General features: G+C 43.1%; 1 protein-coding gene and 1 pseudogene across 1 annotated transcript; one reads left to right on the forward strand and one right to left on the reverse strand.

Annotated features, from left to right (window-relative positions):
* Positions 1-7091: 7091 nt before the first annotated feature.
* LOC119924067 (olfactory receptor 4C46-like) lies at positions 7092-8021 on the reverse strand. Its single transcript, XM_038743139.1, has one exon. The coding sequence runs from the start codon at positions 8019-8021 to the stop codon at positions 7092-7094; it is 930 nt and encodes a 309-aa protein (XP_038599067.1).
* Positions 8022-22381: 14360 nt separating this feature from the next.
* LOC119924014 lies at positions 22382-23613 on the forward strand (annotated as a pseudogene).
* The last annotated feature ends 1689 nt before the right edge of the window (positions 23614-25302 follow it).

Genomic DNA, 25302 nt, shown 5'->3' on the forward strand with positions numbered 1-25302 from the left:
ATAAAGCACAAGTCTGGGAGCCAGAAGGATTTGAGTTCTAATCTGAGCTCTGTCACTTCTCTGCTGTTGTGACCTTGGGCAAGTCACTTAACTTCTCTGGACCTCACTTACCCCGTCTGTAAACTGGGGATTAAGATTGTGAGCTCCATGTGGGACATGGGCTGTGTCCATCCTGATTAGCTTGTATCTACCCCAGCCCTTAGAACAGTGCATGGTGCATAATAAGCTCTTAACAAAATACCATAAAAACAATAAAAACAAATTTAGGTGAACTAGTGACTATCTCTCCTCAACCAGTTGTTTTGTGATGTCCCACACTTATATGGCCTTTGCAATGAGTCTATAAAAATTTTGCAGAGTCAGGGCACTATCTGCAGAACTGGTAAACATATTTTTGAGAATCAGGGACATTGCCAAAATAGCAGAGAAAATAGTAAAGAAGTATCCTTAGTTGAATGGCTTCAGATGACTTAAAACAGAAATTTAGGAATGAGCTGTAAAAGCCAATGAGATGGGAATCCTACCTTGAGTTGCCACTGTGAATCTTGATACTCTTTGGTGAATTTAGGGTTTTACCATCCTAGCTCTTAGATCGTCACATTATAAAGCTGCTTTAGAGATGAAGGACACAATGCACTTTTTGAGATAGACAGGTTGGATATGTGGTTACAAAACAAGTAAATCATTTAGGTAAAACTTCTCAGGGTAATCAAGGTCAGTTGGCAGCTGACCTACCACGTTCAGTTAACAAAGACCATGTGACCATTTGCTCTGGCAGAGGACTGAAAACTTAATGCCTGGAAGACAGCTCATTGACCATCCTCTTTGCAAATCTGTAGCTGCAGAAAATAGGAAAGACCACTAGGAGACCCTTTGATTAAGGCCTCTCCATCCCTCCTTCCAGTCTACAACTTTACAGGTTTCTCTTTGAGCTGCAGACAGACATTTAAAGGGGATGCCGTACAAGTTCACAGCTCTATTATAATGCTTAGGATTCTTTCTCCTTCTCTCAGAGGAATTTACTTTTTTTTCTTGAAACATGTGCCAAAATAGTTAAGCCCAGGGCTATTTGGGAGATTATCTGTGTCTCTGCCTAATCAATTCCTTTAATATAGGAGCAGCCTTGGGGCCAATAATACTGAATCAGATTCTCCAGATGTGTGTCCATATATGGAAGAGGTATATGTGTGTGCCAATATGCACACACATACCTGTGGGCCATGCACCTGAACTAGATAGGTAGCAGCCCCTGAACCTTGGAGAAGCAGCGTGGTGTAGTGGATAAAGCATGGGCATGGGAGTCAAAAGGTCATAGGTTCTAATCCTGGCAGTGCCACTTGTCTGCTGTGGGCCTTGGGCAAGTCACCTCACTTCTCTGGGCCTCAGTTACTTCATCTGTAAAATGGGGATTAAGACTGTGACCCCCACTTGGGTATTATTATTATTATTATTATTATTATTATTATTATTATTATTATTATTACCCCGAGTGAAGCAGCGATAAGGAGGGCAGGGGGAAATTTCTGAGTGCACGGATTGGGCTGCTGGCTACAGTTCTCCCTGCCTTTCATTCATTCAATCATATTTATTGAGTGCTTACTGTGCGTAAAGCACTGTACTAAGTGCATATTTATTGAGCACTTACTGTATACAGAGCAGTGTGTTAAGCCCTACAATTGAATGAGAACACAATATAATAACATTTATGGAAATTATCTCATACCTACGGTGAGCTTACAGTCTTCCAAAGTGAAGTAAAAGGTCATCGGTCTCCCCCTGCCCCATTCATATTTTCTATCTGGTTAGCTCCAATATTATTAGTTCCTCTCCCCTATAAAATCTTCATCCTCTGGACTGGGCTTCTCATAAAGCTCTCCCTGTGTCTTTAAGACCTAGCTCTTCGTAGATCTAACTGTCTCAAGCCACCACTATGATCAAACCCCTTGCTGCCTCACTCTCCATCTGTTTTCTGTCCCACTATCCCTCTGTTATGTAAGAAGACAATTTTGTTCTACCTGTTTTGGTCACTGTATTCTCAGACCCTTTCTGCCTTTGTAGTAGTAGTAGTAGTTAGACTGTTAGCTCCACCTGGGTCAGGAACTATGTCTGATCTGATTAACTTGTATCTATTCCAGCACTTTGTGTCAAACACTGTTTTACATAGTTACTATCTATGAAGAGCCTGGAAAAAGTCATGAAATGTGCTGATGTAGCAATTGCCACAAAAATACCAATTGTCAACTCTATGGTGTTTCCAGTAACAATGCATATATCTGAAAGCTGGACAGTGAAAAAATGGGATAGAAAGAACATTGATTTTTTTTTGAAATGTGGTGTTGGAGAAGGCTTTTGCGAGTGCCTTGGACTGCCCAAAAAACAAATAAACGGATTTTGGAACAAATTAAACCAAAGTGGTCTTTGGAAGGCTAAATGACTTGTCTTGGATTAGCATATTTTGGACACATAATCAGGAGGACTAATTCTCTGGAGAAGATGTAAATGCTAGGAAAAGTCCAGGGAAAACGTGGAAGAGGCAGACCGGCAGCTAGATGCATAAAGACCATAACAACAATAAGCAGAAGAACCATTAGAAAAGTTGTAAATTATAACAGAGGACAGGACGTTCTGGAGAAAGTATACCCATGGAGTCACCATGACTCGGAAGTGACTCAACAGCACCTAATGATAATGATATGTCAAATAGTGTTTTACTTATATTGACCCTTTAACAAATACCATAATTAGTAATAGCAATTGTAGGCAGTAGTAAGCAGAGAAGCAGCGTGGCCCAGTGGAAAGAGCCCAGGCTTGGGAGTCAGAGGTCATGAGTTCTAATCCCGGTTCCACCACTGTCAGCTGTGTGACCTTGGACAAGTCACTTAACTTCTCTGCTACCCCATGAGTTACCTAATCTGTAAAATGTGGATTAAGACTGTGAGCCCCACGTGGGCCAAACTGATCATCTTGTATCCTCTACCTGCCCCAGCGCTTAGAACAGTGCCTTGCATATAGTAAGTGCTTAACAAATACCATCTTTATTAGTATTATTAATATTAGTAGTATTGGTTGAGCACCTGCCGGGTCTGATGCACTATCCAGCCAAACTAGAGTCCACACCCAGAAATATTTCCTCATCCTGTAACTGAGGGAGGAGGACCTAGAAAGTAAGTCAGCATCTCTCCCTGCCCACCACTCATTCTACACACATTCCATTCAACTAGCACTCCCATCCTGTATGACAACGTTGACCAGTGTTCCACGTGGCTCCTATTAGGAGCCAGGCACAAGCCCCCCACCTTAGAAGTGCAAGTTAGGAGCTCCCACCACACCTGACCTCTGTTGGTCATTGAGGTCATAGAGGCTTTGATCAGGGTGGATGGATGCACCATATATATCCTTGGAACTTGTTTTTTTTTTCTGTCTCCCCCTTCTTGACTGTGAGCCCATTGTTGGGTAGGGATCGTCTTTATATGCTGATGATTTGTACTTTCCAAGACCTTACTACATTGCTGCACACAGTAAGCACTTAATAAATACGATTGAATGAATGAATGAATGTTTAAAAAGCTCTACAAGATTTGGAATGGACCAGCCACTGTGAAACTGTTCTAGACCTGGACAGGGCCCCACATCCAGCACGAGTGGAGCATGTCCTTGGAAGATAACCATTTCAAATTAGGGGAAGCTCAGCTCAAGGGGACAGCTTTGGTAGACAGCCTCTCTACCTTTTTTTATGGCATTTGTTAAGGGCTATTTGCCAAATAGTGTTCTAAGCTCCGGGGTAGGTACAGGCCAATTTAGCTCAGGCGCATTCCCTGTCTCACATGGGGCTCACAGTCCAGGTAGGAGGGAGAACAGGTATTGAATCCCCATCTTACATTTGACTAAACTGAGGCACCGAGAAGTCAAGTGATTTTGCCCAAGATTACACAGCAAGCAATTGGCAGAGTCAGGTTTAGAACCTGGGCCCTTTGACTCCAAGGCCTGTGCTCTTTCTGCTAGGGCACACAGCTTCCCTACTTCCCCTGATCAACTCTATGGGCAATAGATAAGTTTAAAACGGTTAGTGAGGCAAGAGTCCACGCTCAAGACAGACCACAGGGGAAACTGTGGGAGGGTCTTGGAAACTGTAAAAATGGAGTTTGGAGAATGGAGTTTCTAGCTCTAGGTCTGGTGGCTGGGGGGAGAGGATTCTTTTGAGTCTCTCTTCTTCTCCCTTTCCTTCCCCACACTGAAAGTCATTTGTCACAGAGATGGAACTAGAATTCCCACTGTCATCACCAACCTGCCAGAACAGGATTTCCTGACGTGGCTGCCTTCCCTGACCTATTCCTGTGACTCATTCCAGAGCCTTTTCTGGCACTTGTGACCAGCCCCCAAGTCTATAGTGGTCTGGATTATCCTTCTGGCCTGGGTTAGGGAGCACTGAGAAGTCTCTCAGGTCGCCAGTCAACCCTGTCTCTGGGGTCCTCTGAACTGAAACTCTTTATGGTCTTTTGGCTTAATCTTCCTTGTCCAATCCCTTGTGCCTGAGTATCTGAAAGTCCACTTCTGGGCATATGCCTAATTACCTTCACTGACCCCCTCCACATCTGAAAGGGCAGCAGGACTTTCCTGACACCAAAGACCAAAAATATGGAGGTCTTGGGTGACTACTTTCTGTTTATGTCTCTCAGGCTGGTGACAATATTAAATGCCAGGTAGTTGTGGTAAGAAACATTTTACAATATTAAATGCCAGATAGGTGTGGTAAGAAACCTATTTTTTTTCACATTCGCCGCTGCTCCCATCTATCTCTATATCCTTGGGTTGGTCATCCCTAAATTCTCTTCCCTCCCCTTCATCTCTATCCTCCCCTCCCTCCAGCTCCAAGACCCCAATTATCCTACCCTCTCACCTTTCCTCCAGTCAATCAGAGGTATTTATTGAGTGCTTACTGTGTGAGAGCACTGTACTATGTTTCTGGGAGAGTACAATATAACAGAGTTGGTAACCACATTCCCTGCCCACAGTGAGTTTATAGTCTGAAACAGCAGGTCTCTTGCCCTTTCTTCCCCTTCCTTTCTCTGTTCTAGTTTCAGCACCTCATCGTGAGCTTTTCTCCGGAGGTGAGCTGTGGAAAAAGTGGGAAGGGTGAGAAAGCAAGTAGCAGATGAGACTCTTTTGACTCAAACCAAACATTTTCCATTCATTTTAAGAGGCTGTCTTTAGATTGTGGGGGAATGAGAGGTGTAAGAAACAAGAGAAAAGGAAGACTTGAATCTGTTCTGAAGGAGGGGCTAGACATAGAGCTGACCAACACTTTCACACAGGTGCCTCTGCCACCCAGATTATCTAAAGATTCCCCAAGACGGATCTTGCAAACCTAGTTCCTGTGTTGTGCTTCTGTTCTTGTCACAGCCCCAATTGAAACAATTAGTGCATTATGTGGGTTGTTTGGGCTGGGTCTTTCTAACCACTATCCATCATTTTTAAATCTCTGGGGATGGTCAGTTTCTGAACTGGGTAGGGCCTGGATAGAGGGATAGAGTGCCTCATGACCCAGGCCTGCCATGTCTATAAGGAATTCAACAGAGACACATTAGAGGACAGAGTCCTCTCTGTCTATGGAGAAACCTTTCACAGTCAGTGGTATTTATTGAGCACTTACTGTGTGTAGAGCACTATATTAAATGCTTGAGAGAATACAATGTAACAGTAAACAGACACATTCCCTGCACAAAATGAGCTTACAGTTTGGAAGTCTCTTCTCCAATAGCTGACTCCTCCAAAGAGGAGGGCCATGTTGATGGCAGCCAAGCAACCCTTCCCCACACTCGGGATCACCTAGCAGGACTCAGGGTTCCACTGCACCTCTATCCTGCAAGTGTTCCAGAACTGTCTTACCAGTGGAATGGTTTCCCCTGGAACTAGAGGCAATGATTCTGCCTCTTGCACCAACCTGGCTTTTTAAAAAATGGTATTTGCTAAGCACTTACTGTGTGCCAGGCACTGGCACTGGGGAAGATGCAAGCTAATCAGGTTGGACACAATCTATGTGCCACAAGGGGCTCACGGTCTTAATCCTCATTTTATCAATGAGGTAACTAAGGCACAGTCAATAGGTGGAGTAACCGGGGTTAGAAACTGGGTCCTCTGACTCCCAGACATGCGTTGTTTCCAGAGTCATGCTACGTCTCACAGTGGACCCAAACTGGTCCGTAACAGTCTCATTTTCAGGAGCTGATGCAGACTTATGCAAAGTCTGATCCCTCAAATTGGACGCTGACATATTTAAGCCACTTTCTTTGGGCTGGGATAGTTTGCCAAGCGGTCCCAATGCTTCTGATTTGATCTTGGGTTCCTCCAAGTTGTTATTGTTTTCTGATTTGCTTAATCTAGTGCAGAATCAATGAATGAAAGCACACTTTGAGTGCCTTCATAGCTAAGCATCATGATATGCATGTGGAACGCTATCACGGATCATTCTTCCTAATGTCCCTCTCTGATTGTTGATTGGCAAGAGTTAGGATTTGTTTGTTTAGAAATTCACAAGGAATTCCTAATTTCTATTACCTGCTTTGCAGGAATCAAATTAGGAAACATCCCATTCTACTGCTAATGACTATGTTATGTCTGGTACAATGTGATATTTGATGGAGCTATAGGAAAAAGAATAGGCAAAAGGCAACACTCTGTGGCTAAAGAAACATTTATTTTATTCTTTAAACTAGAATAGGTCTGACAGTGCGCTACTGAGCTGGCTCCTCTCATTTCTCCTCATTTGAGATGAGAGAAGAATTTTTTAAAAAATGAAAACAGCTGTAACAGGAACAAAACCAGCTCTGAACATGTAAAGGTTGCTAAATAAGCTGAAGTGAGGATGAATACCTCTACAGACAAGAAACTCTTTAGTAGATCATGTAGTGGTATTTCTTCAGCACCTACTGAACGCAATACACTACAATGAGGTTTTGGGAAATACAACAGACATATGAGACATGTGCTTCACTGAGATTTGAATTCCCTATACAGTTTTCCTAAAAACGTTACCTGAAATCCATGCTTGCCACTTCCCTTGTACAAATATTACCATTTTCACAGGGTGATACCTATTTATCTTCAGAAGTCGGTTTTCTGCTCCATAGCTTCCTGATGGCATTTTTCATCTGGGCATTTCTCAGGGTGTAGATAAGGGGGTTTAGCATAGGGGTTATAATCGTGTAAAATAGTGCAATAGCTTTATCCAAGGGGAAGGTGGAGGCAGGCCGCATATACATAAATATACATGGAACGAAGAACAGGACAACGACGATGATGTGGGAGACGCAGGTGGAGAGTGCTTTGCGCCTACCCTCTTTACTGTGTGTTTTCAGGGAGCGCAGGATCACGACGTAGGAAATCATCAACATGACGAAGTTTGACAGGCAGAGCAACCCACTGTTGGTGGCTACAAAGAGGCCAAGGGTGTGGGTGTCCGTGCAGGCAAGGTTCAGCAAAGGGTTCAAATCACACATGAAGTGATCAATGACGTTGGGGCCGCAGAAGGGTAAATCGATCATGAAGAGAATCTGGATGGTCGCATGCACCAGGCCTCCTGTCCAGACAACCCCTATCAGCAGACCACACACGCGCCGGTTCATGATGGTCGTGTAATGCAGCGGCTTACATATTGCCACATAACGGTCATAGGCCATTACCGTGAGGAGAATGATTTCAGCGCCACCAAAAAAATGCTCTCCAAAGACCTGAGTCATACAGCCTTTGAAATAAATGATTTTCTTCTCACGGAGAGAGTCAGTGATCAGTTTAGGTGTGTTGACAGAAGAATAGCAGGCATCAATAACTGACAAATAGGCCAGAAAGAAATACATGGGGGAATCCAAAGTCTGACTGGCAGTTATGGTTACCACAGTGATCAGATTTCCCACCATGGTGATGATGTAATTGATTAAAAAGACAACAAAGATTACTTTCTGCAACCTTGGATTCGGTGTAAGTCCCAATAGAATGAATTCTGTCACATTGTTTTCATTACCCATCAACTCAGGGTAGGCAGTGAAGGTATAGGTGAGAGCTGTGGATTCTGTATAGAGAATGATAGTTTTGCTTTGAAGCGATCAAGTAACAGAACTCAAAGTACCACTTCTCTAGCATCTTGTCAATTTTCTTTGAACCCCAGGACAAGATGGGAAAGTATTTACTGTACTCAATTCATACATTGGGAAATCGAAGCACGTCAGGTTAACTAAACAACTCCTGAAATCCAAAGGACAATTTCTCTCCCCCGCTTCAAAGGCTTATTGAAGGTGCATCTCTTCTAAGGGGCCATCTCTGACTAAGCCCCTCTTTTCTCTTCTCCCACTACCTTGTGCATCACCCTGACCTGATCCCTTTATTAATTCCCCCAACCCCAGGCCCAGCCCCACAACACTTACATATATTTCTGTAATTTATTTATTTATATTAATATCTGTCTCCCCATCTAGACTGTACACTCACTGGTGGGCAGGGAGTGTCTATTTTTCTTATATTGTACTCTCCCAAGTGCTTAGTACAGTGTTCGGTACACAGTAAGCATTCAATAAATAAGATTGAACGAATGAATGTACTTACCCAGAGGTGTCCTAAATGGTCCTAAGTGGTGGAGTTGGCAACACAGTCAATATCTTCGGAGCCTTTTTTGATGCAGTCATCCCTGGAGTACACTCTGTTGATTTACATACCCTTTTCAGTAGACAAGAAGCTCAGTAATTCTGTTTATTCCAGTCTCATAAATGTCAACTGATAACCACATTCACATTCCCCCTAAGAGAAAAGTGCATTAGGTTGATGGTTCAGGACCTTCTAAAATCCTACTGGGCAGAGGATGATATACAGACAAGATAGCAGACAAGAAACCTATAACCTTTTGTATTCACCTGATGCTCTTCTGTGATTATTTCTCCTCTTATGGCAGCTCTAGGTTTCTTCCTCCTTCTTACGGGATCAGTGCACATATATTTTCTGGAGAAAGACAGTTCTGCCAAGGAAATAGATAGTAGGTAACCCAGGAATCTCACATAGAAACATGAAATACACAATTAACTCAAAATTTAATATAAAACAATAGCAGACTCCCTTCCCATTGATAGGAGTGGTAATTGCTACCTCTCCAACTTCTACTGGTGGTAGGGCCAAGCTTGAAGTCTCTGTTATAAGTTTTAATGCATAGATATTGGTACAAAGAAATATTGGAAGGTGATATCCAACCTTTCAAAAACAATCAAGCTCTGGGAAAAGACTTGAATAGTGGCTGAGGGCAGGAAATGTGTCTGCCTATTGTTATACTGCATTCTACTTAGTGGTTAGTATAGTGCCTTGCACACAGTAAGTGCTCAATAAATATGACTGATTGGTAGTCCTTTTTTATAAGGTATTTTTAAGTACTTACCATGTGCCAGCACTGTACTAAGTGCTGGGGTAGATACAAGCTGATCAGACTGGACTCAGGCCCTCTCCCACATGGGGCTCCCATTAATTTTCATTTTACAGGTGAGGTAACTGAGGCACAGAGAAGTTAAATGCCTTGCGCAAGGTCCCACAGCAGACAGGTGGCACAGCTCGGATCAGAATCCTGGTCTTTCTGATTCCCAGCCTGTTCTCTATCCACTAGGCCACACCCCTTCCTAAGTCCTTGGTGGCAAATGCACAGTAGCCCTGCTGGAACAAGGAACCTCAGATAGGTCACGATGTGGCCAGTGAGTAGATGAGAACAACAACTCTCTCCTCGACCCCCTCCAGTCTGGCTTCCGTCCCCTACATTCCACGGAAACTGCCCTCTCAAAGGTCACCAATGACCTCCTGCTTGCCAAATCGAACGGCTTATACTCTGTTCTAATCCTCCTCGACCTCTCAGCTGCCTTTGACACTGTGGACCACTCCCTTCTCCTCAACATGCTATCTGAACTTGGCTTCACAGACTCCGTCCTCTCCTGGTTCTCCTCTTATCTCTCCAGTCGTTCTTTCTCAGTCTCTTTTGCAGGCTCCTCCTCCCCCTCCCATCCTCTTACTGTGGGGGTTCCCCAAGGTTCAGTGCTTGGTCCCCTTCTGTTCTCAATCTACACTCACTACCTCATTCGCTCCCACGGCTTCAACTATCATCTCTACGCTGATGACACCCAGATCTACATCTCGGCCCCTGCTCTCTCCTCCTCCCTCCAGGCTCGCATCTCCTCCTGCCTTCAGGACATCTCCATCTGGATGTCTGCCCGCCACCTAAAGCTCAACATGTCGAAGACTGAACTCCTTGCCTTCCCTCCCAAACCTTGTCCTCTCCCTGACTTTCCCATCTCTGTTGACGGCACTACCATCCTTCCCGTCTCACAAGCCCACAACCTTGGTGTCATCCTCGACTCCGCTCTCTCATTCACCCCTCACATCCAAGCCATCACCAAAACCTGCCGGTCTCAGCTCCGCAACATTGCCAAGATCCGCCCTTTCCTCTCCATCCAAACTGCTACCCTGCTCATTCAAGCTCTCATCCTATCCTGTCTGGACTACTGCACCAGCCTTCTCTCTGATCTCCCATCCTCGTGTCTCTCTCCACTTCAATCCATACTTCATGCTGCTGCCCGGATTATCTTTGTCCAGAAACGCTCTGGGCATATTACTCCCCTCCTCAAAAATCTCCAGTGGCTACCAATCAATCTGCGCATCAGGCAGAAACTCCTCACCCTGGGCTTCAAGGCTCTCCATCACCTCGCCCCCTCCTACCTCACCTCCCTTCTCTCCTTCTTCTGCCCAGCCCGCACCCTCCGCTCCTCCGCCGCTAATCTCCTCACTGTACCTCGTTCTCGCCTGTCCCGCCATCGACCCCCGGCCCACGTCATCTCCCGGGCCTGGAATGCCCTCCCTCTGCCCCTCCGCCAAGCTAGCTCTCTTCCTCCCTTCAAGACCCTATGGAGAGCTCACCTCCTCCAGGAGGCCTTCCCAGACTGAGCCCCTTCCTTCCTCTCCCCTTTGTCCCCCTCTCCATCCCCCCATCTTGCCTCCTTCCCTTCCCCACAGCACCTGTATATATGTATATAAGGTTGTACATATTTATTACTCTATTTATTTATTTATTTATTTTACTTGTACATTTCTATCCTATTTATTTTATTTTGCTGGTATGTTTGGTTTTGTTCTCTGTCTCCCCCTTTTAGACTGTGAGCCCACTGTTGGGTAGGGACTGTCTCTGTGTGTTGCCAATTTGTACTTTCCAAGTGCTTAGTACAGTGCTCTGCACATAGTAAGCGCTCAATAAATGCGATTGATTGATTGATTGATTGATTTAGGAAGCTATCAAGCTGGGGTTTCAGCAAAGAGATACTACCAAGATTAATGCTAATAATAATAGTAACAACAATAATAACAATAGTGGTATTTGTTAAGCATTAGTCTGTGCTAGGCACTACACTAAGTCTGGGGTGGATACAAGCAAATCGGGTTGGACACTGTCCCTGTCCAATGTGAGGCTCACAGTGTCAATGCTCATTTTATAGATGAGCTACCTGAGGCCCAGAGAAGTGAAGTTATTTGCCCAAGGTCACACAGAAGACAGGTGGCAGAGCCGGAATTAGAACCCATGACCTTGGTTGATGAAAATGGCAGTGGTTTAAAGACTACCTACCACAAAATAGGAAATGCATCAACACCTCCGAGCTACTGATGATCAAGTCAAAACAATTGTTTACAAAATCCTGCCATGGGATTTAGAGTTTAGGCTAGGTTATGCAGATAAACAGTGGTGGGATACCAGAGTGGAAGAGATCTGGTAAATGCTGAATGCCACAGTCCAAGGGCAAGGGAGAACAAGGAGGGAATTCCCATTTTACAGATAAGGAAACTGAGGTACAGAGAAGTGAAGTGAGTTGCCCAAGTTAACCCAGAAGACAAGTGGCAGAGTTAGGTTAAAATCCAGGTCCTATGACTCTAAATCCCATACTCTTTCCACTAGGCCACACTGCTCCCAGTTGCAATATGTTTTTAAAAGAATCATTTCTAGACAGTATCAAGTGAATGTAAATAAGACGTATACTTGACTATTTTTGTGAGCAATAACAATAGAATCTATTTGTAGACACCACCAAAAATATTACAGAGTAATGATGAAAATGTGTTTTTTTGAATGTGAATGCAAAATAAAAATCAGGAAGACTAGAAAACTTACACTAGTCAGATTTGTTGACGCTGAAAAGGTCTGAAAGAGTGAGGTTTTATCCTATTTCTCTGCTTACCTCTTCACATGGTAAGGTCCTTTACAGATGACAGACAAAATAGGCCTTTAAAGCAGAAAATTCAGATTGTCTAGCTACAAAGTCAGCAGTCAGCAATTCATTTTAATAAATCTTCTCAGGGAAATGCATTTAGTTGTAGAAATTCACATCCTGTTCACCAGACCTCTTTGCTCATTAAGGAGACAGGACAATGAATAGACCATGGAGGACATTCTGAACATCCCCTTTTCAAAGTTTTAACCACAAAATAAGAAAAAAAATTGGAGTTAACAGCTCTCCCTCCAGCCCCACTCTCAAATTGCTCTTACTCAGATTATTCTTTAGGTTACAGAATGGCATTTAAAGTCGCCTCTATAGGAGTGTGGGGACCTATTGTAATACTTAAGGCTCTGAGTCTCTGTAGAATTTCTTACCTCCCTTTCTGGTAAGATCTTTATGCCAAAAGCAGTAGTTATGCCTTATGTGAATTTGGCTAGTTCTTTGGGAAAATACCTGTGTCCTTGACTAATTGGTTCTTTTCATTACGAGCATCATCTTGTAACAGGTTCTTGGCTACATTCTTGAAAGTGGCATCAGTTATTATGTAGACTCTGACATTAACTCCCATCGTAGGCGGGGCAGTGGGGTTGAGGCTCAGCACCCTGTGGATATGTTTTGAACAATAATGATGTATAAGATTGCATCATTTGAATGGACTGTCCCTGATTCTATGTCTATTCTGTGAATTCAGAGAGGATTGCTGCAGTCCCCCATTGAATTTATCATCTTCCATGTGAGCCTAACTGGGGTTCAGACTCTGAAGAGACTCCTGGGGATGAAAACCCCAGCTAGGTGAATTCCTACTGTGGACACAACACCTGCCAGCAGTTCATCCATCAATGAAGTTCACAAAAGGGGTTCATTTACTGGTACACTTACCTTGAGAGCTTTTGATAGAACAGAGGACCTTCCCATCTCCACCATTAGGGATGGCACGGCCACCCAGGTGATTGACAGCTGCTGCTGGGAAGTCCCTCAACTCTTCCTTCTCAGTCTATAAATTCCCTGCAATGAGAAGCGTCTATCTGCAGGCTGGACCAGGAAAGAGAGGCAACAGACAGACCACCTAGATAGATAATAACAATAATAATAATAATAATGGTATTTATTAAGCTCTTCCTCTGTGCCAGACACTGTACTAAGTGCTGGGTTTGGGTACAGACAAATCGGATTGGACACAGTCTCTTGTCCCACTTGGGACTTACCTGAACGTTTGACCTTTTAGTTGTTACTACAGTGAATCTTAATCTTTACAATACTTCTTGTCTCTCATGTCATTTTAGCGTCCCTGAAATCTGTCAGCTCTAATGGGAGATGCAAAGATCTTTCACTTGTAATACCCACATCACTATCTAATTTTTTGTACATTTTATCTTCGTGTGTTTGTGTGACCTACATCCACCCTGCTCATCGATGAGTGACAGTAGTATTTTATTCTATTATAAGCCTCACGCTAAACCCCTAAATCTACATTCTGAGAAATTCAGAAGTGAAAAGCTTCATGGAAGATGTATCACGCAGGAAAGTGACTTTTATCATCCTTAAATGTCTCAGTACCATTAATTTATTGGCATTTGGAGAAATTTGTTGAGATTTTAAGTTGATTGTTTGAGGAGAAATTTCCCCACTATTGATCAAGAGGATGTTGGACACTGAAATAACTAGATCATACATGCAGACAAGCACACTGTAACCCTTCTCCCCAAGTGTCATGTTCATATTAATGTCAGTCTCCCCATCTAGACTGTAAGCTCATTTTGGGCAGGGAATGTGTCTGCTAATTCTCTTGTATTACACTCTCCCAAGTGCTTAGAACAGTGATTTGCACATAGTAAGCACTCAATAAAGACTATTGTTAGATTGATTGATTGGCAGAGAGAATGGATGATCCAAGAGTCAAGTCAACGAAGTCAAGTCTTCTCCATGTTCCGTAGCTGTCACAAGGTAGTAGTGGAGAACACCTTCCCTGCCCCTAAACATGAATTCAGAGATGCTGAGATGCTTTTAAGTCTCTTGGGGTAATGACTTTGGCTGAGGAATAGACAGGGATGGTTAGAGCTGTGATGATTTGCTGCAGCTCTCCTTAGCTTCCCCCAAATGCCCCAGACTTAGCCTTTCACCTCACTGATTTTTCAGTGTTTCGAGAGGCCTTACTTTGGCCAGCAAGCAGCCGGGACTTCTGGTTGTGAAGTGGCCAATCAGTTCTCTGAAGTAACCAAATGCAAATCTTCTATAGAGATGGAGAGGGATAGAAGGAAGAGTTGAGATGTTTCTTCAAGCAAGAGGGGAAGAATCAAACTTTACTTGTAAACTTCGATTTCAAAATCTGCTTACAGATGGGTTTCCAAATTTTAGATCCTGCTGGATGTGCTCCCTCTAGTTATTTGTAGCATATCCCGCGGCTCAGTGGAAAGAGCCCGGGCTTTGGAGTCAGAGGTCATGGGTTCAAATCCCGCCTCTGCTATTTGTCAACTGTGTAACTTTGGGCAAGTCACCTAACTTCTATGTGCATCAGTTACCTCATCTGTAAAAAGGAGATTAAGACTGTGAGCCCCCCGTGGCTCAACCTGATCACCTTGAAATCTCCCCCGCACTTAGAACAGTGCTTTGCACATAGTGAGCACTTCATAAATGCCATTATCATTATTAATATCTCAAGAGCCCAATTCTCCCTTCCTGCTGATCCTGGTGCCAGGTCATACTTGTTCCTGCACTCACTACCGAGTCCCCTAAAGGGTGTGACCTCCATGGTATACTCAGCAGGCTACATATGAAATAGTAATGATAATGATAATTGTGAAATTTGTTAAGTGTTTACTATGTGCCAGGCACTGTACTAAGTTCTTGGGTGGATATATGCAAATCAGGTTGGATACTATCCCTTTCCCATGCAGGTATTTGATTGGATTATGGATGTGCCTGGGCTCCCTTATCTGATTGACCTCCATCTTGTTAAAGGGAGTGATTTACAACTTGCTAATGAGTTGACGATTCCTTTGGAAGATTTCCTAGTTCTAGAATGCAATCTGAAGCAATATGGGAGAGTTTGGGTTCTAAACCTGGCCCTGCCACTTGTCTACTTTGCTCCTTGAGTCAAGTGCTTAGTACAGTGCTCTGCACACAGTAAGCACTCAATAAATATGATTGAATGAATTAATGAAATCAATTCTCTGTGTCTCAGTTACCTCATTATAAAATGGGGATTAAGTCTGTGAGCCCCATGTGGGATGTGGACTGTATCCAACCTGATTAGCTTGTCCTTAACCGAGCACTTATTACAGTGCCTTTATATACTGTGATTTATGTATTTATATATCTATTCATTCATTTCTATTAATGTCTGTCTCCCCCTCTAGACTCTGAGCTCATTGTGGGTATAGAATGTGTCTGCTTGTTGTTATACTATACTCTCCCACGTGCTTAGTTTACCATAGTGCTTTAGACATAGTAAGCACTTAATAAATACAATTGAATGAATGAATTAATGCCTGGCATACAGTAAGCACCTAAAAAATACCATTAAAACATAAAACATTACAAAACAAAAGAAAAAAAAACTCTACAGCTTCTTACCCCTTTTGACCAAGACATAGTGGTAACAGCCAGTCAGTAAATCATATTTATCGAGTGCTTGATGTTTGCAGAGCTCTATACTTAGTCCTTGGAAGAGTGCAATATAGCAATATAACAGTCACATTCCTTGCCCACAATGAGTTTAATGTCTATAGGGGGAGATATACATTAATATAAATAAAATTATAGATGTGTATGCAAGTTTGGCGGGGCTGGGAGGGAGGAGGAATAAAGGGAGCAAGTCAAGGCGATACAAAATGGAGTGAAAGAGGAAAGGAGGGCTTAGTCAGGGAAGGCCTTTTGGAAGAGATGTAACTTCAGTGAGACTTCAAAGAGGGCGAGAGTAATTGCCTGTTGGTTATGAAGAGGAAGGGAATTCCAGTACTGAGGCAAGATGTGGGTGAGGGGTTGATGGCGAGATAGATGAAATTGAGGTCCAGTGAGAAAATTGGCATTAGTATTAGGAGAATGAAGTCTTCAGGAAGATTCCAGGTGCGCTGGAGCCTTGTGTGCTTTGAAGGGCCACTTTAATGGGCACCATCTCTACTTCTGACTGATTCCCATTCTTAAGTGGATGTTATCTACAGAGACCTTCAATGTAGATGAGCTGGCATTTGTGGACAATATTTTCATCCATGCACTCTGTCAGAATTAATGCATTACTTCTGGCTAAATCCATGAAATACCCAAAGATTCTCTTTGGGTGTGAAATATTCCTTCTCCACAAAATGTGGTCACTGGGGGCCAAGGGTTGGTTAGGTTTGGGAATGGAACAGGGAACATCCAGGAATAGGACTGGTGAATCTGGACTAAACTGTCCATCAGAAAGACCCCTGTCAATCAGGCTAGAAGAAAGGCACGGTTGGAATGTAAGCCCAACTTTTGCCTGAATTTAAAGAGAAATCTGTTAAACAGAGAACAAAATAGAACATTCAGTAAAACCAAGTGGACTTACCATACATAATAAAACCAAATATTAAATAAACATGGAATGGATTAATTTTAGTAGGACTGTGCTCTGTTCGTCTTTTTTTTTGTTTTCTGAACTGATAAATTTGCTTCCTGCTGCCAAGATGTAACACTGGCTATTTTCCTAAGGGAGCATTCTATTTGTCAGATTCAACTCTTTTTTCTTCTAGACTGTAAGCCTGTTGTGCGTGGTGAATGTGTCTACCAACTATGTTATATTTTACTCTACAGAGCACTTAGTACAATACTCTGCTCAGAGGAAGTGCTCAATAAATACCATTGATTGATTTTGTCTATTAACAATGTTATCAACCTAAAGTGCCCACTGATGCCGTCTCCACTTGACAAATGTATGAAATCAGAGATGCAAGTCAGACAAGCAAGTGATCCATCCCTTTTGCTTGAAATACACAGACAAATGAGCTGGAAAATTTCCCTCCAAAACTATCTGAAAATTTTTCTCAGCTATCTTCTCTGAATCACCAGTGGATATTTGGTTGCAAGGTTCTGGTGACTGGCAATTTGACAATGATCATAAGGGGAACAGAAATGATTTCTCTTTTGCGATCAAAATCCACTGAAAATGTGTTTTTCCTTTCCTGTATCTCTACTCATTTTTCTAAGGCAAAATTCAGTTTGTCATCATCTTGTGCAAACCTTCTGCAAGGAGAGACTGGTCATACTCCCATAAGGCTGATTGGACAAAATGTTATGAGGTTCCTGAATATCTGTAGAATCCAGTTTAAATGTGAGAGGAGAAATAGTGAACCTAATGACTCTGCTTCAGGGCAGACCTAGAGGAAGGATAGACAAATCGAGTCAGGTAGAGATGTTTGCCACAGTCTGGGCAAACTATATTCTTTCTGACTGACCTGGAGAAGTCACCAAGTTTTTAGTTCACTTAAAGGTCCTCCTTCATAAAGGATCAAGATGTTCTGAGAGGAGGATCTTGAGCTAATACTGCAGAGAAAGAATGGCAATCAATGGAAATTGGACTAAAATTCATTGCTGCTTTAAATCCAGACTTCATTCCAAGAAAATAGATCTCAGATTTAGTTTGGGTTTATCCAGAAGCCACCTGGGATCTTATGGAATCTCAGACCTGGTGCTTTTGTAGTTTCTAGGATTTTGTATCTTTCGCAGGGGTAAGAAAATTAAGCTGAGAGACATGGTTGTGGCTGGAATGGAGTAGCCACCAGTTCCATGTTAACCGTGTTAGGCTTGTGTCTGTTTTACCTCAAGGAGACTGTAACTGGAGCAAGCCATTGCTGGAGTTGGGTGAACAAGGAACAGAGGAATAAATCCACATCTACAAAGGCAAAGAAAGTGAATATTTGGATGGGTCTTTAATCACTCCTCCCAAGCAAAAGAAGTCACACTTTGTTTTTATCTTAGACAAATCAGGATACTATAAATTGATCAGTTTACTGAGCACCTACTGTGTGTAAAGCACTGTACTAAGCACTTGGGAGAGTACAGTCGAATTAACAGTCATGGTCCTTGCCCTTAAGTAGCTTGCATTTCAGCAGGGGAAATAGATACTGAAATAATGCAGAGAGACGAGGAAAGAGCAAAAGGGGATGCCTACATGAATTAATGCTTGAAGAATTTATTATATAAGATGTGGACATAAGTGTTATGGAAGCTTGAGTTTGTAGGTACTCCGATGGCACCGAAGTGCTAAGATGGCAATTGAAGGAAACATAGCCTGAGGAGAGGAAATAATTAATCAGAGTAGATCTCTTGGTCAGAGATATGATTTCAGTAACACTTTGAAATTGGGAAGTTTGAAGAAGTGGGGCAAGGGGTTCTGTAGGGTTTGCAGAGTGAGGGAGTTCCAGGCAGAAAGAAAAAAGACATGAGAAAGCAATCCCTAGCCGAAGAGACAAGAATGAAGCACCGTCTGGGAGGAGCAAAGAGTGCTAGTTGGGTGCAGTGAGAAAAGAGAGTGGATAAGTAGAAAGGACAGAGTTTATTGAGTGTTTTAAAGCCAGTGATTAGTAGTTCCTACTTAATGTGGAGAAGACTGGGAAACCATTGGAGGTTTTCAAGGAGCACAGAGATGTGGTAGAACAACATATTAGAAAGATCAACATTTTAGAGAACCAATGTGGCCAAAGGATAGAGCACAGGTCTGGGTGTCAGAAGGACCTGAGTTATAATATCTGCCCTGCCCTTAGCTTGCTCTGTGACTTTGGGAAAGTCACTTCACTTCTTTGTGTCTCAATTACCTCATCTGTAAAATGGGGATAAAGACTGTGAGCCCTCTTTGGGACATGAACTGTGTCCAACCTGATTAACATGTATCTATCCCAGAACTTACTATAGTACCTGGCACATAATAAGCACTTAACAAATACGATAAAAATAAATTCTGGGCTCAGAATGAAATATGGATAGGAGAGTAGAGTAACTGATGTGGCTGTCAATACAGGAGTATGTCTCTGAGAGGGAATATCCTGCCTGCTACTTGCTAAAGTACTTTATCAAATGAGCTACTGAGGTTGGGGGACAATACTACAAACATCATAGGAAATTATCCACTTTAATATTAATTAATTCATTCATTCAATTGTATTTATTGAGCACTTACTGTGTGCAGAGCACTGTACTAAGCGCTTGGGAAGTACAAGTTGGCAACATATAGAGACAGTCCCTACCCAACAGTGGGCTCACAGTCTAGAATGGGGAGACAGACAACAAAATGAATCAATCAATCAATCGTATTCATTGAGCACTTACTGTGTGCAGAGCACTGTACTAAGTGCTTGGGAAGTACAAGTTGGCAACATATAGAGACAGTCCCTACCCAACAGTGGGCTCACAGTCTAGAAAGGGGAGACAGAGAACAAAACTAAACATATTAACAAAATAAAATAAATAGAATAGATATGTACAAGTACAATAAATAAATAAAGTAATAAATCTGTATAAACATATATACATATATACAGGTGCTGTGAGGAAGGGAAGGAGGTAAGGCAAGGGATGGGGAAGCGGGAGGAAGGGGAGAGAAAGGAGGGGGCTCAGTCTGGGAAGGCCTCCTGGAGGAGGTGAGCTCTAGGTAGGGCTTTGAAGGGAGGAAGAAGCTAGCTTGGCAGTTGTGCAGAGGGAGGGAATTCCAGGCCAGGGGGAGGACGTGGGCCGGAGGGTCGACGGCGGGACAGGTGAGAATGAGGCACAGTGAGGAGGTTAGCGGCAGAGGAGTGGAGGGTGCAGACTGCGCTGTAGAAGGAAAGAAGGGAGGTGAGGTAGGAGGGGGTGAGGTGATGGAGAGCCTTAAAGCCGAGAGTGAGGAGTTTTTGCCTGATGCATAGGTTGATTGGTAGCCACTGGAGATTTTTGAGGAGGGGAGTAACATGTCCAGAGCGTTTCTGCACAAAGATGATTCGGGCAGCAGCGTGAAGTGTAGATTGAAGTGGGGAGAGACAGGAGGATGGGAGATCAGAGATGAGGCTGATGCAGTAATCCACCCGGGATAGGATGAGAGATTGAACGAGCAGGGTAGTGGTTTGGGTGGAGAGGAAAGGGCAGATCTTGGCGATGTAGCGGAGGTGAGACCGGCACGTTTTGGTGACCGATTGGATGTGAGGGTTGAACGAGAGACCGGAGTCGAGGATGACACCAAGGTTGCGGGCTTTTGAGACGGGAAGTATGGTAGTGCCGTCAACAGTAATGAGAATGTCAGGGAGAGGGCAGGGTTTGAGAGGGAAGATGAGGAGTTCAGTCTTGGACATATTGAGTTTTAGGTGGCAGACAGACATCCAGATGGAGATGTCTTGAAGGCAGGAGTAGACACGAGCCTAAAGGGAGGGAGAGAGATCAGGGGCAGAGATGTAGATTTGGTTGTCATCAGCATAGAGATGATAGTGAAGCCGTGGGAGTGAATGAGTTCACCAAAGGAGTGAGTGTAGATAGACAACAGAAGGGGACCAAGAACTGGTCCTTGAGGAACCCCTACAGTAAGGGGATGGGAGGGGAAAGAAACTCCTTACCATCAGCTTTAGAGCACTTAATCACCTTGCCCCCTCCTACCTTTCCTCACTACCCCCTACTATAACCCAGCCCAGACACTTCACTCCTCTCGTGCCAACCTACTCACTGTACCTTGATCTTGTCTATCTCATTGCCGACCTCTTCCCCACATTCTGCCTCTGTCCCGGTTGCCCTTCCTCTTCATATCCAACAGATGATCACTCTCCCCACCATCAAAGCCTCGTTGAAGACATATCTCCAAGAGGATTTTCCTATGAAGTATGGATTAGAATGGAGAGAAATGGGAGGCAGGGAGGTTAGAAAGGAGGTGATTGTAGTGATCAAGATGGGTTAGGACAGTGCTTGGATTAATGTGGTCTGGATGGAGAGGAAAAGGCAAGCTTATTCGTGGCTTAGTGGAAAGAGCATGGGCTTAGGAGTCAGAAGTCATGGGTTCTAATTCCAGCCCCGCCATTTCTCAGTCATGTTATTTTAGGCAAAGCACTTAACTTCTCTGTGCCTCAGTTCCTCATTTGTAAAATAGGGATTAAGACTGAGAGCCCAATGTGGGACATCCTGATCACCTTGTATCTGATGCTGTGCTTAGAACAGTGCATGGCACATAGCAAGTGCCTTACAAATGCCATTATTATTGTTATTATTATTATTATCATTATTATTATTATGATCATCTCAGTAAAGAAAAATGGCTTCTGTCAGGAGCTCCAGTGTGCTGTGAAATCCATCACTCAATCGATCACATTTATTGAGCACTCACTGTGTGCAGAGCACTGATGCTGATGAAGATGGTATTTGTTATGCACTTAATTTGTGCCAAGCACAGTTCTAAATGTTGGGGTAGATGCAAGGTAATCAGGTTGGCCCACATGGGGCTCACGGTCTTCATCCCCATTTTACAGACGGGGGAACTGAGGCACAGAGGACTTAAATGACTTGCCCAGGGTCACACAGCTGACAAGTTGCAGAGTTGGGATTATAACCCTTGACCTCTAACTCCCAATCCCGTGCTCTTTCCAGTAGGTCACACTGCTGCTCAAGCACTCTACGAAGTGCTTAGGAAAATACAATACAGCAGAGTTGGTAGACATGTTCCCTGCTCACAGTGAGCTCAATTATAAATAAATAAATTGCAGGTAGATACATAGGTTCTGTGGGGCTGAGGGAGGGGTGAATAAAGGGTGAAACTCCAAGTGAAATATTACCAATGGTACTAGGCATGCCGGTTGACAAGCTCTGAACTAAGTGGATAGATTACTGGATTCAGCATGTCTAAGCACTTAGTACAGCACTCTGCACAGAATATGCACTCAGTCAATACCCTTGATTGATTGATAACCCTTGGCTGAAGGTGGGGTATGATACAAATTACTTAGCTTGATTTTTCTTTTGTTGAATGGGACCAAGGTTTTTTAAGAATGAGTGAAATATTAGGTATTAGAAATAAAGTATCTTGGGTTCTATGGAAAAAAAACAGTGCTAAAGAAATTCAATTATCTTTATCTTTCAGGTAAACCAGTTCTCTGTCGTGCAATCTCACTGGTATGTTCATCACCAACACTGAATCGATGGAAAAAACCAACAGTGTGACCGAATTAATTCTCCTGGGACTTACCCAGAATCCCGAGTTGCAGAAACTTTTATTTATTTTGTTCCTAATCATCTACCTGGTGCCTCTTTTGGGAAACCTACTTGTGGTCATAACCATCTAGGCTAGCCAGAATCTCAGCTCCCCTATGTACTACTTCCTCTCATACTTATCTTTCATAGATGCCATCTACTCCACTTCCACTACTCCCAAAATGATTGTAGACAGCCTGTCTGCCAGGAAAGCCATCTCCTACGATGGCTGCATGGTCCAGCTCTTTGTATCACACTTCTTTGGAGGGACAGAGACCATCCTTCTCATTGTGATGGCCTATGATCGTTACGTGGCCATCTTCAAAACCCTGCACTACTTGATCATTATGAACTGGCAGGTGTGTGTCCTACTGTTGGGGGTGGCCTGGGTAGTGGGCTTCTTTCACTTAATAATTCAGATTCTCTTCCTATTCTGGCTGCCCTTCTGTGGTCCCAATGCCACTGATGAATGACATTGGAGAAGCAGTGTGGCTCAGTGGAAAGAGAACGGGCCTGGGAGCCAGAGGTCATGGGTTCTAATCTTGGCTCTGCCACTTGTCAGCTGTGTGACTTTGGGCAAGTCAGTTAACTTCTCTGGGCCTCAGTTACCTCATCTGTAAAATGGGGATTAAAACTGTGAGCCCCATGTGGGACAATCTGATCACCTTGTATCTCCCCTAGTGCTTAGAACAGTGCTTCGCACATAGTAAGTGCTTAACAAATGCCATTATTATTATTATTATTATTATTATTATCATTATTATTGATCATTTTCTCTGTGACATGTACCCTTGTGTTGGAACTCGCCTGCACAAACACCTATGTCCTGGGCCTATCAGTGGCTGCCAACGATGGCCTGATCTGCACTCTCTGTTTCCTCATGTTGGCCATCTCTTACATGGTCATCTTGAACTCCCTAAGAGGTTATAGATCAGAGGGAAGGCGCAAAGCCCTGTCCAACTGTGTCTCTCACATCACAGTCACCATGCTGTTCATTGTTCCCTGTATCTTCACCTTCATGAGGCCTGTTTCCACCTTCCCCATGGATAAAGCAGTGGCCGTATTCTATGTTTTCATTACTCTCAAGTTAAACCCCTTGATCTACACCATGAGAAATGTGGAGGTGAAAAATGCCATGAGGAATGTATGGACCCAAAAAATGACATCAGGAGAGAAGTGAATCACTTTCTGAGAATTATGTTGCTGTTCTTTTCAGTGGGAGAAGAAAGGAGCCAGTGGGTTCTTCAGATGCTTTAAGATAAATCACTGTGGCTTAATCTCTTCTAAAAGAACCATACTTGAAGGTTTTAATGTATTCTGAATTGTCAGAACAATGAATGTCATTTGCTGTATGTGTTTAAGTCTTCCTTTTCATTATACACAATGATTAAATGACTGTTTTCCGTATATTCTAGTGGTAATTGGAATCCTCTTAAGGGAAGAATAGAAAGGAAGACAGATAATTTTGGTAAATGGGAGAGCACTCGGTATTATATACTCAATAAGTGAAATCAATGTGTCCAGGTTGACATAGTAATGTCTTTATCCATGAAGGAGAAGATATATTTTTATTGGGATTTGGATAGACTTGACACAGCAGAGCCAGCATTCTGTGATGAAGAAAGAGGGAAGAAAACCTTAGGGACCACCTGGACTTGGGAAAATCAGTAAGAACAGCCCAAGCCTGCTCAAGTGGGCCCTGCATCAGCTTTTTAATCAGCAAAATAGCCACCCACTTTCAGATGAAACAAAACCGGTCTTGAATATACTCCAACACAAACATAGCTCCTTATGGACAATATTACTCTTCGACAGTGAAACCTGAAAACTATTCAGATTATTGTTGCTACACATGATGTAGAATGCTTATCTGACCATCACTAAAGAAAATAATAATATTACAAGAATAATGAAAGTAATGAAAATTGTGGTATTTTTTAAGTGCTTACTATGTGCCAAGTGCTATATTGAGCCATGGAGTAGACACAAAATAACCTGGGTGGAGAGTTTCTGTCCCATATAGGGCTCACAGTCCAAGTTGGAGGGAGAATAGGTATTTAACCCCCATTTTTCAGTTGAGGAAACTAAGGCACCATGAGGTTAAGCCACTTGCTCAAGGTCACACAGCAAACAAGTGACAGAGGCAGGATTAGAACCCATGTCTTCTGACTCCCAGGCCTGTGTCCTTCCAATTAGGCCATGTTACTTCTCCAAATCCAATCCAAATTTAGTTTAGCAATCTCATAAGGTACCAAACAGTTAGTTAAATTGTCCAGATGGTTTGATGTCCATCTTCTGGAGAATTAAAATAACTGCAAGAGGCTTAATGGTGGCCTTCTGTAGCCCTATCTGAGCAAGGGATACCGTGTGTCACTACCAATGACACCATCACTTATTTTTCTATGTGAGATACTACCTTGGAAAGTATCTCAAATCTTATGTACTCTGTTACTTGGTCTCATCTGTAATTTGAATTGTAAGCTCCTGGAGGGCAGGGATCACGTATTATTTTCATTTTATATGACAAGCAGCACACATGACCTAGTGGAAAGAGTACTGGTCTGGGAGTCAAGTGACCAGAGGTTTAAACCTTTCTTCCACTTATTGTGTTACCTTGGGCAAGTCACTATTTTTGTGGTACTTAATAAGCACTTACTATGTGCCAAGCACTGTAGTTAACACTGGGGTGGATACAAGATTATAATAATTATGGTATTTGTTAAGTGATTACTACGTGCCAGGCACTATACTAAGCTCTGGGCACTATACTGAGCACTGGACTCAGTCTATACCCCAAATCAGGCTCATAGTCAAAGTAGGAGAGTGTAGGATTTGATCCCATTTTACAAATGGAGTAACTGAGGTACAG

The sequence above is a fragment of the Tachyglossus aculeatus genome, unplaced genomic scaffold, assembly GCF_015852505.1.
Source record: "Tachyglossus aculeatus isolate mTacAcu1 unplaced genomic scaffold, mTacAcu1.pri scaffold_78_arrow_ctg1, whole genome shotgun sequence".
Taxonomy (NCBI): domain Eukaryota; kingdom Metazoa; phylum Chordata; class Mammalia; order Monotremata; family Tachyglossidae; genus Tachyglossus; species Tachyglossus aculeatus.